This window comes from Ambystoma mexicanum, chromosome 1q, assembly GCF_040938575.1.
Source record: "Ambystoma mexicanum isolate Mex_15411 chromosome 1q, UKY_AmexF1_1, whole genome shotgun sequence".
NCBI classification, from domain to species: Eukaryota; Metazoa; Chordata; class Amphibia; order Caudata; family Ambystomatidae; genus Ambystoma; species Ambystoma mexicanum.
This window is the reverse complement of record NC_090922.1, coordinates 1,555,164,106-1,555,179,592: the sequence shown is the minus strand read 5'-3', so window position 1 is coordinate 1,555,179,592 and position 15,487 is coordinate 1,555,164,106. Positions and strand designations below refer to the sequence as shown.

At 45.0% G+C, this 15,487-nt stretch overlaps 2 protein-coding genes across 6 annotated transcripts in view; one reads left to right on the top strand and one right to left on the bottom strand.

Moving 5' to 3' along the window:
* The window catches only part of LOC138552223 (zinc finger protein 585A-like), a 406,444-nt gene extending 393,140 nt beyond the window's left edge, over positions 1 to 13,304 (top strand). For 4 of the 5 annotated variants that reach the window (XM_069642523.1, XM_069642524.1, XM_069642521.1 and 1 more), the window contains one exon: positions 6,615 to 13,304. In XM_069642523.1, the coding sequence (XP_069498624.1) occupies positions 7,210 to 9,933 (2,724 nt within the window). In that variant the 5' untranslated portion in view covers positions 6,615 to 7,209 and the 3' untranslated portion in view covers positions 9,934 to 13,304. The remainder of the gene's footprint in view (positions 1 to 6,614) is intronic. The other variant, XM_069642525.1, reaches the window with a different exon arrangement.
* Positions 1 to 15,487, bottom strand: part of LOC138552311 (zinc finger protein 432-like) — a 694,217-nt gene that overhangs the window by 558,253 nt on the left and 120,477 nt on the right. The gene's annotated exons all lie outside the window — the stretch shown is intronic.

Below are 15,487 nucleotides of genomic sequence, written 5' to 3'. Positions count from 1 at the left end.
CTTTCATTGGTCTCTGCTCAGAGCTGTACAGTGCCATCCAGCGCCTGCAAGGAAGGCTCCAGAAATTACATCACGGCTTGAAGACGGCTTTCCTTTAGACACTGGATAAAAATGGAGAGAAGCTGCTGCGAGTCTGTGTTGGCGGAATGACAAATTGCTGCCAAAACATGCATCTGAGGTTAAATATCCCCTTGCCTCCTCTCCTAGCAGAGGGCCCCTAAGCCCGGCAGATGTTACATTTGCGGCTTTGCAGTTGGAAGTCATGGATTTTATTGTGGTGGATGGAATCAGTATGTAAGAAAGCTTTCTTTCATTTTGGTAGTACATATTAAAAAAAGAAAATATGGGGATTGTAATTCGCGCTGCATTCTGCAGTCCCGACTCTAAGCGCGGACCGGACTTCAAACCTATGTTGCTCTGTGTTGTCTTGTCTTCCAAGTTGTTGGATATTAGAGATGTGATTAGGCAGTTCTCAGGGTCACATTTAGTGAGTTCAGGGTACAGGAGCATGCCGCGATTGAATCTTGGTTGCAATTATCAGACTCTACAAAAAGAAGGGGTCTGGATCAGTTATGGGAAACAGCCAAGTAACAGAACCATTTGCACACACTCCTTAACAATAAAATGGAGTGTGTTCCCCTCCTGAAATCTACCCAGTGGTATTTAATGCAGGGCTGTAAAAGTGGCATCCCTTCGGCCAATTAACCTCGGTACATGGCAATAGGGTCTTTGTAAAAGAATTAGAAAGTCAAATGGGATTATAGCGGGCAAGTGGGGGTCGGGGGGGTCTCCCATACACTTTGCCTCGTTGCCAGAAATGTCATTCTACCGGTCTCTCACACAGGCTTGTTTTTCTCTGTTAATCCTAAAGGAAGGGGGATGAGTTTATCTGGTTTAAAAGTAAATGTTTAAATGATGTGTAGCGTGGCCTGTGACATTTTTACTGTGGGAAGAAACAGGTGCTTTGTCTTTAAATCTCAGTTCAGGCCTTGCTTCCTCAGTAGTGCTGTTTATTATATATTTATGTTTGCCCACATGTAATAGGTCATCAGTGGTCAAACATGTCTGATTCGTGAAAAACTGCTGACCTAGTGTCAAATGTCTGCTTCTATCATTTGTATGATATATGATAATTTACTTCTATCGCGCTCGTACACAAGTGTTTCAGAGCGTGACACGGCAAGGGAGGGGAACAGGGGAGAACAAAAACAATGATCTTACTAGGCCCAGTGACATTGGAACGCGCCAGTGCCTGGGAGAGGGGGAGGGGAAAAGTGCGGAGCAGAGGAGAAGCATAAATAATAATAATAGAGGCAATACACAGTGGTAGTGCAGCCGGCAAGTGCTGTGTTTAAGGCAGCAGACTGGGTAGGTCTGATAAGTGCAAAAAGAATAAAAAAGGTTGTGTGGGGGACTGTATGAGTACAGATACAGTCCCCAGTGCAAGGGGTGGCCAGGAGGCAGTGCAGGAGGGTGGCAAGGTGAGCAGGTACCTGGGCCCAGGGGTCAGAGGGTAGCCAGGAGCATGGTGCCAAGAGAACAGATCAGCAGGGGAGAGGGGGAGCGAAGGCAGAAAGAAGAGGAAGGTCTTGAGGTGCTTCCGGAACCAGTTATGGTTCGCCTCAGGTTTTCGAGTGGCAGGGAGGCTGTTCCAGAGGGAGGCCCCAGCCGAAGACAGAGATCTACCCCCAGCGTGTTTCTTTGAAAAATGACTGACCATGAGGGAGTTCGAGGTAGAGGAGTGAAGAGCTCGAGAGAGGAGGTATTTGCAGAGGGATAGTTGAAGGTATTTTGGCCCCAGGCCCCAGAAAGCCTTGTGGACAATGGAGAGGGTTTTGAAGTTAATCCTTGCATCCACTGATAGCCAGTGGAGAGATTTCAGAGCTGGAGAGATACAATCCCAGGATTTGAGGCCAAGGACAAGTCTCGCAGTCCTGTTCTGGATTAGTTGCAGGGGGCGGAGAGTAGAGGCAGGTAGATTTATAAAGAGGCTGTTCCAGTAGTACAGCCTAGAGAGAACTAGAGCTTTGGAGACAGTGAGCTTTTGGGGGAAGGAGAGGAAAGGCAGAGTACCTCTGAGGAGGTGCAGTAGAAAATTTTACTTTTTAGAGACCTCAGAGATGTGGGTGGAGAAGGAAAGTGTGGAGTGAAATATGACCCAGAGGTTTTTGGCCTCGCATGTTGGGGTAGGAGGAGAGCCAAGGGAGGCCGGCCAGAGAGTGAGGGGAGAGGATGGTGAGGGTATCTTGAATAGCATTTAGGCAATCAGATATGAAAGAGAGAGAGGAGGTGGCCGAGGGCAGCCTGAAAACAAGATGAATGTCGTCAGCATAGCACTGGAAAGTTGAGCAGAAAATGGCAATGCAGTGGGCAAGATTTGCCAGGTATTGGTTGAAAAGCCAGGGCGAGAGGTTAGACCCCTGGGGAACACCACAGGTAGAGAGGAAGATAGATGATAGGAAGGACCCAAGTTGGACCTGGGAGGGACGATCAGAGGGGAAAGAGGTCAGACAGGCCAGAGCCTGATCAGTGATACCCAAGTTATCACGGAGACGGTTGAGCAGGATGGTATGGTTGACCATGTCGTAGGAAGAAGAGAGGTCGAGTAGGATGACAGAGGGAATTTTAGAGTCATGGTTGGAGAGCATATCTTCACGGATTTTCGGGAGAGTAGTTTCCGCACTTCTGGCAGCTCTGAAGCCAGACTGGTGGTCATGGAGACAGCCAACAGAATCGGAATGAAGGTTAAGCTCAGATATGGCCAGCTTTTCCAGGAGTTTGCCCAGAAAGGGAGTAATGGAAATTGGGTGATAGTTAGCCGGACAAGAGGGATCAGCTGTAGGTTTCTTGAGAAGAGGATGCACAAGGGAGTGCTTCAGAGGGGAGGGGAAGGATCCTGAGGCAAAGGAGTGCTTGCGAAAATCGGCAAAGGCCAGAGCAATGGTGTCATTTTGGTTCTTGATGGTTTTAGAGGAATAAGGATGAACCTGTGTTGACGAGGTTTTCATAGATCGGGCTTGTCTAGCGACATCATCAGAGGAGAAAAGAGGAAAGGACGAGAAGGAGGGTCAGCAAGCTCAGACTGAGAGGGAATAGGAGGGGGAGGTGAAGAGAGGGTGGACAGGATGTCCTGGGATTTTGAGATAAAGTGAGATAAAGTGAGAGGCAAGGGCACTGCAGAGAGCCCGGGAGGCAAGAGGAGGGGTTGAGACTGCAGCAGGGTTGGCAAGCTCCTTGCAGATTTTAAAGAGTTTGGCTGAGTTGTTAGATGCTGCAGAGACACAGGCTTGAATTTGAACTCTTCTTGGTGGGGACAGAGAGTCGGTATTGCCTTTGGAGCAGGCGACAGGCCAGTTTTCAGAGGGTGAACAAGAAGCCCTCCATTTCCTCTCAGCCGCCCTGCACTTACGTTTAAGTGTAGCTAGGTCAGAGTCATACCAGGAATTGCACTTGGCTTTGGGCTTCAAGCGGATCCTCATGACAGGGACAAGAGCATCAAGAGTATCAGAAATAGAAGAGTAGAGAAGGGTCAGGGCTGAGTCCGGGTGTGGGTCAGCCTGAGGAGGAAGGGGGTGGGGAGAAGGTGTCAGCGAAAGCCTCAACTGACACACGCTTCATGGGCCGGATGTCTGAGAAGTATAGGTGGCAGTGTTGGGGTGGGGTTGGCTTGGAGGGAAGAGAGATGAGAGGAGAGAAGGCAGTGGTTACTCCAGGAGAGAGGAGTGGTCCAAGGGATAGAGAGGGGCAGGTCAGAGGAGATCAAGACATCAAGTGTGTGTCTGCAGAGTGCATCGGGCCAGAGGGGAGGAAAAAGAGGGAGAGGGAATCGCAGAGGTCGCGAAAGAGCAAATATGCGGGACAGGGAGAATCAATGTGGATGTTGCTGTCACCAAGGAGGAGGAGTTGAGTGGTTGAGGGCAGGAGGGAGGAGGAGAGGTCTGCCCACTCAAGAGAGAAAAGAGGTGATTTGACCAGGGGGATGGCAGACAGTAGCAAAAGTAAGAGAGTGGCTAGGAGAGAGAGAGCCTACAGACAAGGCATTCGAAAGAGGAGTATATCTGACTGGGAATGATAGTGGCAGGAATCCACACAGGAAAGATCAGGGCTACGCCCCCTCCAGGCTGAGTGGGTCTGGGTGCGGAGAGGATCTTGTAGCCATCACGGAGGAAAGTGTCAAAGCTCGTGACAGAGCTGGCCATGAATCATGTCTCTGTAATACCAAGGACATCAAGGTCAAGTTCTTCAAGGAGGTGGCAGATGTCAGAGGAGTTTTTGACAGTAGAGCGGGAGTTGAGAGTGGCAAGATGAAGAAGTTTGCCAGCCTTAAAGACCTTCCAGGGAGGGTATGAATCAGAGGGGACAGCTGGAGATGGAAGTTGATGAGGCGAGGGGACCATCTATCGACGAGGAGGAGATTGGCAAGAGGGCCTTGGACCATGACAGTGCCATTTAGGTAGACATTTAAGTTGACTCTGGAGGAGTCGAAAGAAGCCATGAGGACTTCCCAGCGAGTGCCACCATTAATGGGAGAAGAGGAGACAGGACAGAGCACAAAGATCATATGGGGGTCCATAGATCCAGCGAAGGAACAACAAAGAGGATGTTGGTGAGGGTCTGTCTGGAAGAGAGGCTGGAATAGGTATCAGCGATAGGGAGACCAGGGTTGGAGGCCAAGATATCCCTTTTAAACTTTTTCTTTCCAGACTTAGTGAGAAGGAAAGGATAGTTGATAGAGAAGCAGTTGGAATAGATAGGAGAAAGAGAAAGCGCCATGAGTGGAAAGAGAGAGGAGGCAGAGGGAGGAGTAAGCAAGTACAGCGGCATGGAACAGTCACTGGGCTAGCAGGTTACAAACAATGGCCCAAGTTAAATGCAAAAACAACACCCAAGTTTGACTTTCAAGTTAAATGCAAAATACACCCAGGTTTGACTTTAAAGTTAAATGCAGAATACCCCAATTTTGACTTTTAAGTTAAATGCAGAATGCAACCAAGTTTGACTTTCAATTTAAATGCAGAATACATCAAGTTTGACTTTCAATTTAAATGCAGAATACACCAAGTTTGACTTTCAAGTTAAATGCAGAATGCAACCAAGTTTAACTTTCAATTTAAATGCAGAATACACCAAGTTTGACTTTCAAGTTAAATGCAGAATGCAACCAAGTTTGACTTTCAATTTAAATGCAGAATACACCAAGTTTGACTTTCAAGTTAAATGCAGAATGCAACCAAGTTTAACTTTCAATTTAAATGCAGAATACACCAAGTTTGACTTTCAAGTTAAATGCAGAATGCAACCAAGTTTGACTTTCAATTTAAATGCAGAATACACCAAGTTTGACTTTCAATACAAATACAGAATACACCAAGTTTGACTTTCAAGTTAAATGCAGAATGCAACCAAGTTTGACTTCAAGTTAAATGCAGAATACACATTTGAAGTTAATTGTAAGGGCAAGTTGTTAAGGAAATAAAGTTGGAGTAAGATGGTATAGGTGAGTACAGAAACGACTTAATTTAGTGCATAACAAGGAGAGCAGAGAGTGCAGGCAGAGATGATGGTACAGGGCAGTCATGAGGAGGTAACTAACCATGCAGAGTGAGGTAAGAGAGTCATGGTAGTCCAGGAATAGCAACCTCAAGGAGGGTTGGGCTGTGGTAGAAGTTACATGTAGCAGCCTCTAAGCAGACAGGGAAGCTGACGGCGGCCTTTGTGTAGGCCTTGGTGCACTGGGCCGACTCCCGCCTCCCAGTTGCTGCTATTGGTCTATGTCGACCTGTGCAACCAATGGGATGGGGAGACCAGTGGCGTGCCCAAGGCAGCTTAGTGACACGAAAATTGATGCAGCCATCTTGGAGGCTGGAAAAAACACAAAGAGGCCAATTAGGGAGAAACCAGAAAGGGTCCAAAAACCCAGGTTCTTGGTAGAGATGAGCAAGGTATGAGCTCACCACACACTCTGTGCTATACCAGCAATTTGAAAATCAATATTGGAGCAGAAATGCTGAGAGCGCCGCATCAGGCACTAAACACACCAAAAATGGAGCGCTTACCCTGTGCGAGGCTCTGATGATGGTAAAAGTTATTGCAGGCAGCCAGGAAGTCTTCTGCAGCAGGATCTCAGGGCTCTGTGTGTGCAGAAGGTCAGAGTAGGAATGAATGCAGGAGCTTTGTGTGGGCCTTGGAGCACTGTATATGGAAATTGAGACCTTTAATGTAATAGTTTAGTCATTTGTGAAGACATACAATGGTAGAATGTATATGCACGGCCCTGTTGAGGAAAATATCCACTTAAAATGTTTGTAATCCACTCTGTGTTTTTCCTTTATTCTCTTGGGTGCTAAAATGTTCTAAATTAATATAAATCACACTATTCCTGCAGTAAATCACCTCCATCACATGATATCATTGGAGTACCACTACTCTGAAACCAATCAGGGTGCCTATCCCCAACCGATGGCACCCCAGTATTCAAAGTTGTGTGTATTAGTATGTGAGCAATTAAATAATACACAATGATATTACTGAGAACCAGTCTCCCTGTAACACGTGATGCCTTTGATTGTGAATGTGCTGAAACTAATAATGTGCTTCTCCTTTTACTTTAATAGGTGATGATGCCCAAAAAAAGCAACAACAGTGATTGTTAAATTCTCTTCTCTGGACTAATGAAGTGCAAAGCTTCAAACCAGCATTACAGACTAATGATGGCAACAGTGCTTGATAATGATGGCAACAGTGCTTGATAATGATGGCAACAGTGCTTGATAATGATGGCAAAACAGTGCTTGATAATGATATCAACAGTGCTTGATGACTATAGCAACAGTGTTTGATGATGATGGCAACAGTGCTTGATAATGATGGCAACAGTGGATGATAATGATGGCAACAGTGCTTGATGTGCAGTAAGACGAGGCTTTATGTTTTGCCTATCATTCCTGAGAGAACACATATGAGTGCTAGTTTATACATTCAGAATGTATGGCTGGTTTATTTAAAGATTTTTTTTGAAAGACCAGTAAATTCAAAATAATATTATCCATGCACTGAATGTTTTAAAAGCTTCGGTCAGAGGAAGTAGCTTGTTTGTCACTAGAAATAATATACAGACGAAAAAGCTCACCTGTGCCCTAAATCTGGGGAAGAGTCCTCTTATTAAGCGCCTGACACAATTAACTGTTAGAAACCTTACATGTGCACAGCATGTGGAGAATGTTGCCATTTCAAGAACATAATTGCCCACATGAGGACATAGGTAAAAATCCTTATCAGTGCAGTGAATTTCAGAATAGCGTCCATTTGCATGATACACTTATCTGCCACCAGAGGACGCATTCAGGTGAGAAACCTCATGATTGTACTGAAGGTGGGAAATGGGTTGTTGATAAGGGACAGCTTACTATCTCCCAGAGAACATATACAGGGGAGAAACCTCATGTGTGTACTGTATGTGGGAAATGGTTTGCTCAAAAGGGACATCTTAATAGGCACCAGAGAACACATACGGGTGAGAAACCTCATGTGTGCACTGAATGTGGGAAAGGGTATGGTGTTAAGGAGCAGCTTACCATCCACCAGAGAACACATACAGGGGAGAAACCGTATCAGTGCACTGAATGTGGGAAAGGGTTTATTGATAAGGGACTGCTTACTCTACACCAGAGAACACATACAGGTGAGAAACCTCATGTGTGCACTGAATGTGGAAAAGGGTTTGCACAGAAGGGACATCTTATTAAGCACCAGAGAACACATACAGGCGAGAAACCTTATGAGTGCTCGGAATGTGGGAAAGGGTTTGCCAAGAAGGGAGCTCTAACTCTCCACCAGAGAACACATACAGGTGAGAAACCTCACGAATGCACTGAATGTGGGAAAGGTTTTGTTGATAAGGGACAGCTTATTAGGCACCAGAGAACACATACAGGTGAGAAACCTCACAAGTGCAATGGATGTGGGAAAGGGTTTTCTCAGAAGGTACATCTCATTAGCCACCAGAGAACACGTACAGGCGAGAAGTATTATGCAGGCTCTGAATGTGGGAAAGTGTTTGCTGAGATGGGAGAGCTTAATTTCCACCAGAAAACACATACGGGTGAGAAACCTCATATATGCACTGAATGTGGGAAAGGGTTTGTTCATAAGGGAAAGCTTACACGCCACCAGAGAACTCATACAGGTGAGAAACCTCATATATGCACTGTATGTGGGAAAGGATTTGCCTATAAGGGACACCTTATTAGGCACCAGAGAACATATACAGATGAGAGACCTCATGAGTGCTCTGAATGTGGGAAAGGGTATGTTGAAAAGGGACAGCTTATTATCCACCAGAGGACACATACAGGTGAGAAACCCTATCAGTGCACTGAATGTGGGAAAGGGTTTGTTGATAAGGCACAGCTTACCATCCACCAAAGAACACATACAGGTGAGAAACCTCATGTGTGCACTTTATGTGAGAAAGGGTTTGCACAGAAGGGACATCTTATCAGGCACCAGAGAACACATACAGGCGAGAAACCGTATGCATGCCCTGAATGTGGGAAAGGCTTTGCTGAGATGGGAGAACTTACTATCCACCAGAGAACACATACAGGTGAGAAACCTTATGAGTGCCCTGAATGTGGGAAAGGGTTTGTTGTTAGGGGACATCTTACTATCCACCAGAGAATACATACAGGTGAGAAACCTCATGTGTGCACTTTATGTGGGAAAGGGTTTGCTCGGAAGGGACAGCTTATTGGGCACCAGAGAACACATACAGAAGAGAAACCTTATGCATGCCCTGAATGTGGGAAAGGCTTTGCTGAGATGGGACTGCTTACTAGCCATCATAGAACACATACAGGTGAGAAACCTCATGAGTGCACTGAATGTGGGAAAATGTTTGCTCATAAGGGATATCTTATTGTTCACCAGAGGACACATACAGGTGAGAAACCTCATGAGTGCACGAAATGTGGGAAAGGGTTTGCTCAGAAAGGATCTCTTAATATTCACTGGAGAATACATACAGGTGAGAAACCACATGAGTGCACAGAATGTGGGAAAGGGTTTGCTCAGAAGGGAGATCTTACTATCCACCAGAGAACACATACAGGTGAGAAACCACATGGGTGCACTGAATGTGGGAAACGGTTTGCTGAAAAGGGAAAGCTTGCTATCCACCAGCGAACACATACTGGTGAGAAACCAAATGGGTGCACTGAATGTGGGAAACGGTTTGCTGAGAAGAGAGATCTTACTATCCACCAGAGAACACATACAGGTGAGAAACCTCACAAGTGCACTGAATGTGGGACAGGGTTTGCTCAGAAGGGACATCTTATTCACCACCAGAGAACACATACAGGTGAGAAACCACATGTGTGCACTGCATGTGGAAAAGGATTTGCTCAGAAGGGACATCTTATTGGTCACCAGAGAACACATACAGGTGAGAAACCACATGTGTGCACTGCATGTGGAAAAGGGTTTGCTCAGAAGGGACATCTTATTAAGCACCAGAGAACACATACAGGTGAGAAACCTCATGGGTGCACTGTATGTGGCAAAGGGTTTGCTCAAAAGGGGCATCTTATTCACCACCACAGAACACATACAGGTGAGAAACCTCATGTGTGCACTGAATGTGGGAAAGGGTTTGCTCAAAAGGGGCATCTTATTCACCACCAGAGAACACATACATGTGGGAAACCTCATGGGTGCACTGAATGTGGGAAAGGGTTTGCTCAGAAGGGAGATCTTATTTCCCACCAGAGAACACATGCAGGTGAGAAACCACATGGGTGCACTGAATGTGGGAAAGGATTTGTTAAGAAGGTACAGCTTATTGATCGCAAGAGAACACATACAGGCGAGAAACCGCACACATGCACTGAATGTAGGAAAGTGCTCAGAAGGGAGATCTTACTATTGTACTGAAGGCCCAAAACCTGGTCTATAAAACAAATCCAAATGATCAATGAGTGCACATTTAGCAAGAGAAACAGGTTTTATTACATGCAGGTATGGCCGGGGTGTTCAGAGGGTCAGTCAGTGCCATAGAACTGAAAACTAACGCGTTCACTCTCGACACGCCTATTCTGAGCTACAGGTTGTATAGTTGTAAAGTGCAAAATTAACACAAATAATACATCATATATACAAAATAATCCCACGTTCCCTATTGGATAACACCTATACAAAAATCTAAACATTGCCTATATTTTACACTTCCATTGTTCATTTAAACATTCAAGCTTATCTAAATACAACCCCTTACAAATGACCTAATCTTGCAATCAGCAGAACATACTGTGTTGTGACTGGTCATGACAACTTCGGCCACCTCGTGATGTGCATTCCACCGACAAGAGCCAATAAGAAATACTATGAATGCAGAATTTAACACCTCATGGCAATACAATGGCTTTCTCATTAGACCAGACACTTTGGCAACCCAAAACAGCTATTTCAGCCTTACAGCTGTACCTTTTGGCAACACCTCTTGCGACTCCCATCTTGAAACATGTTGCCTTCCTAGTACGCCTCCTTCCAGGTGGCTTTATGAAAAAAACGCTGTCAAGACATTGCTGCAATGTCTGAACACTGGACCTTGTTCTTGTAAAATGTGTCCTTCACAGATGTTGCACTAATCTAATCATAAAGAACAAAACTAATGGTACTGCCTTCCGTTCTCAGTTCCTGTGGACTAATCTGCGTGGTGCTTTCCCCTCCATCCAGAGACCTTGGCTGTCTGCATACTCGCTGGGGGAAGAAGAAATATCTTCTCAATAAATTAACAAAACAGAAGCACCCTAATGTTACTAAATATGAATGTTTACCCTACTTCACGTTGGCACTACAGGGCACTTCAGCCACCCTTTCACAAGCTACCAAAAAGCTTTACTAAATGCAAAATAAACGGTTCTTCCAGATGGAAACCAGGCATCACATAATCCCCTAATCCTAGTTACAAAGCTCTTCAAACACCTTAGGCCTAACTTCTAAATATAATAAGCAACCTTATTCTGCTTCTCCTTTCACTGTGTGATGCTCTCTAAAACGTGTTAAAGCCAGCCCATGTTCATCAAGTGAAAAGCATGGATAATGGAATCCATAAAACTGGATTTTCCAATATTACTCCAGAGTTGGTTTCCATGAAATGAAGGCCACACCTGGAATGCCCTCCTCGCTGAATGCTGAAGCATTTACCTTTTACAGCAAATTTTACATCACTACCGCCTCCTCAGCATCCCTTCTGATGTATTACATTTTCCCGTCAGGACCACTTCTAGTGTATCACACTAATGCCTTTCTCTAGTTGAACAGTCTTCTCTGGACCACCTCTAGTGTTCTACACCATTGTCTATCTCTAGTGGAACACTTTTCTCCTCTGCATCCTCTCTGGTGTATTACACTACGGCCTATCTCTAGTGGAGCACTCTTCTCCCCAGGATCCCCTCTAGTGTATTATATATTGCCTATCTCTAGTTAAACCTTTCTCCTCAGCATCCCCTCTGGTGTATTACACTATTGCCTATCTCTAGTGAACACTTTTCTCCTCCGGGCCCCCTCTAGTGTATTGCACTATGGCCTATCCATAGTGAACATTCTCCTCCGGCCCCCCTCTAGTATATTACACTATTTCCTAGCTCTAGGGGAACACTCGTCTCCTCAGGATCCCCTCTAGTGTATTACACTATTGCCTATCTCTAGTGAACACTTTTCTCCTCCGGGCCCCCTCTAGTGTATTACACTATTTCCTAGCTCTAGGGGAACACTCGTCTCCTCAGGATCCCCTCTAGTGTATTACACTATTGCCTATCTCTAGTGGAACACTCTTCTCCTCAGGATCCCCTCTAGTGTATTACACTATGGCCTATCTATAGTGAACATTCTTCTCCTCCGGGCCCCCTCTAGTATATTACACTATTGCCTATCTCTAGTGGAACACTCTTCTCCTCAGGATCCCCTCTAGTGTATTACACTATGGCCTATCTATAGTGAACATTCTTCTCCTCCGGGCCCCCTCTAGTATATTACACTATTTCCTAGCTCTAGGAGAACACTCGTCTCCTCAGGATCCCCTCTAGTGTATTACACTATTCCCTATCTCTAGTGAACACTTTTATCCTCTGGGCCCCCTCTAGTATATTACACTATTTCCTAGCTCTAGGGGAACACTTGTCTCCTCAGGATCCCCTCTAGTGTATTACACGATTGCCTCTCTCTAATTGAACACTCTTCTCCTCAGGATCCCCTCTAGTGTATTACACTATTGCACATCTCTAGTGGAACACTCTTTTCCTCAGGATCCTCTCTAGTGTATTACACTATGGCCTATCTATAGTGAACATTCTTCTCCTCCGGGCCCCCTCTAGTATATTACACTATTTCCTAGCTCTAGGGGAACACTTGTCTCCTCAGAATCCCCTCTAGTGTATTACACTATTGCCTATCTCTAGTGGAACACTCTTCTCCTCTTGATCCCCTCTAGTGAATTACATATTGCCTATCTCTAGTGGAATACTCTTCTCCTCTTGATCCCCTCTAGTGTCTTACACTATTGTCTATCTCTAGTGGAACACTCTTCTCCTCTTGATCCCCTCTAGTGTATTATATTATTGCCTATCTCTATTGGAGCACACAAGATTAGTAGATAGTTGCCTGGCCGGGGATTGGCATATAGAGGTGTAATTACTTAGGGAGGATGCATGTCCACTTTCATATAAGACATTGGTTTGATATGATATGGCATTTGTAACGCGCCTATACACAAGTGTTTCAAGGCGCGACAAGACAAGGGGAGGGGGACAAAGGGAGGACAGACAACAATCCTACTAGGCCAGGTGTCATTCAGATTGCGCAAGTGCATGGGAAAAGGGTGTGGAAAAGATGGTTTGGTGAAGTGGTTTGGTGTGAAGGGTGTGGAGAAGATGTCAAGTGAACCATTAAATTATATGGATTTTTTTTTTAATAAAGGGGCATTTTATGAATATAGTAGAAAGGGCAAATGGAATAGAATTATTCACTGAGTTGTGCAAATGTGGAAATGCAATGGTGCCTTTCAGTCTAAAAGGAAAGCGTTTTGGGTGTAATGATATCATTGCTATTCTCTCTGAATTCCAAGAAAGAATAGCAGACAGAAATGTTTACCAAATTCAATTGTTCCTGGATAAGCTGACGTGCTGAAAGTAAACCTTAACCAAGTGTGTTCATTAACTGAATGAAATAGTGATTAAAAGAATATTGAACTGTAGCTAATATGTCACTGTGTTCACATTAAAATAAAACAGTTAGTAGTACCTCCATTTGTATGTTAAATCAATTTATTTTTTCTGGCTTTACTTTGGAGTAAACCGCTTCCTGAAACAAAGGTGATTTGTTTTAAGTAGTGGGGTGTAGGGGTGTCATCGTAATGAATTTCTCATGGTATGATAACCTAATTAAATGATGGTATACCGTGGTTATCGCGGTATAGACCACACTTTTATTATTTATTTTGTTTATTTAAAGTCGTTTTATAAATTTTCAAAACATAATTAACTTTTAAACAATTTCCATAACCCCCAACTTCTCCCTCCCACCTCCCCCATTCTGCATCTTCCCCCTATAATGTTTACGACGTCCATTATTCGAATGTTGTGTGGACACCATTGTAGCATATAGTCATTTTGAAAGTGTCGTAGTGTTTGGCCCCAGTCTTCCTTAAACTCCTCTTGGGCCCCCTGCAGTCGGTAAGTTACCCATTCGAGAGATATAAAATTCCAAACTTTTTGGAGCCACTCAAGTATCGTGGGTGCCTCTTTTTGTTTTCGATCGCTGGGCGATCGACAGCCATGCTGCTATTACGAAGACCATTATTATTACCTTTCTCTGTACGTCCTCCAACTTTTGTCTGATGTTGTCAGAAACATGATGTGCAGCTTCTGCGTTGTATAGTGCCACTGGAGGAGAATTTCTTTGCCACATCTCCATCAGCTTAATCGCTCGTGTACGTTTGGGGATTATTCCCCATGTATATTCCCACTGCTTGTTCGTTATTGTTTCCCCTAATGTTTTCTCCTACTCCATCATATAATTCCATCGAGTTTTCTTGCCCTGTGTGTTCAGGAATCTATAAATGTTCGATACTAGTTTCACCTCTCCCGTATGTGTTGTCAAATATACCTCGAACTGTGTCAGTTGCCTGGTGTCAGCTTGTCGTAATTTGGGCGCTGCCAACGAATGCTGAAGTTGTGCTTAACTAAATCTGTCTTTTCCCGTTAATCACAATGCCTGGGTACATTCTTGCCATGTCCTCAGTTTCCCCCCTTGATACATATCTCTAATTGTTCGGCACTCTGTCTTGGCCCATTTCTCGAATGAGTTTCCCCCATCCCTGGTGGAAGTCGGGATTCCCATGAATTGGCAACAATAGGGAGGGAGATGTTGATAGCGCCCCTCATTTAAGCCCCATATCTCTAATACCACCCCCATCACTTCACTGATCTTGATGTTCGGGTGTCTATGATGACCCTTCACCCATAGCAGTCCCGGGAGTGGAGAAGCCGCTACCGCCCTATCCTGCTTCGCCCAAATCTGATTTGGGGTCTCTGCACACCATTCCCTTGGAACCCTCAATTGGGCTGCTACATAGTATCTGCAAAAAAATGGGGAAATTCCAAACCACCCTTATTTCTCTGCGTCATCATCGTCGGCATGGCTATTCTTGGAGTGTTATGTTTCCAAATATGTTTTAATTGCTTTGTTCAGGGATTTAAAGAACGTTTTTGGTATTCTAATTGGTAGCACTTGAAAGATATACAGTAACTTGGGCAACTCCACCATTTTAACTGCTACCATTCTCCCCCACCATGACGTGTTTGAGGGGTAGCACCTCCTTTTTAAGAATGAAGTCTTCAGATACCAATCAATATCTGGTGATCATGGCCTTTTATTTAAGACAACATGAATAAGAAATGGCCCCCAGCAGGGAGCCGCCAGTTGCTCCTTCAATCTGCTCTTCCTTTCATCTCACAACATTCTCTCTAATGAGGCAAAAGCGGTTCCACGTTATCATGGAACTTGTGTGGCACTCGGAACTATATACAGTGTAATCACACAAAACTATGTACAATACTGGGGGCGTGGCTATGAGGGCCATGTAGGAGGACGCGATCTGGAGGAGCTCCCGAGATCCTGCAACGATCCGGGCAAAAAAGTGCGTGATGATGGGCCGTTGACCGCTGAAAATACACATGCCGGTGTGTGAATGATTGGGCTACGCGAGGTGAACTTCTGGATGGTACAGGAGGAACGGCGGCAGAGATCGGCGCGGAAGAGATAAGGAGCATCAGAGACGAAAGACAACACAAAATGGCCGACCAATGCCCGGAACAAAAGAAGAAGCAGGCCGCACGGTGACCTAGTGAAAGGGGCGTTCTGAGTGCACAATTGTCACTTGTGCTCAACACAGGTCCTCTGGGTCATGTCGAATAGGACGGTGAGGCCA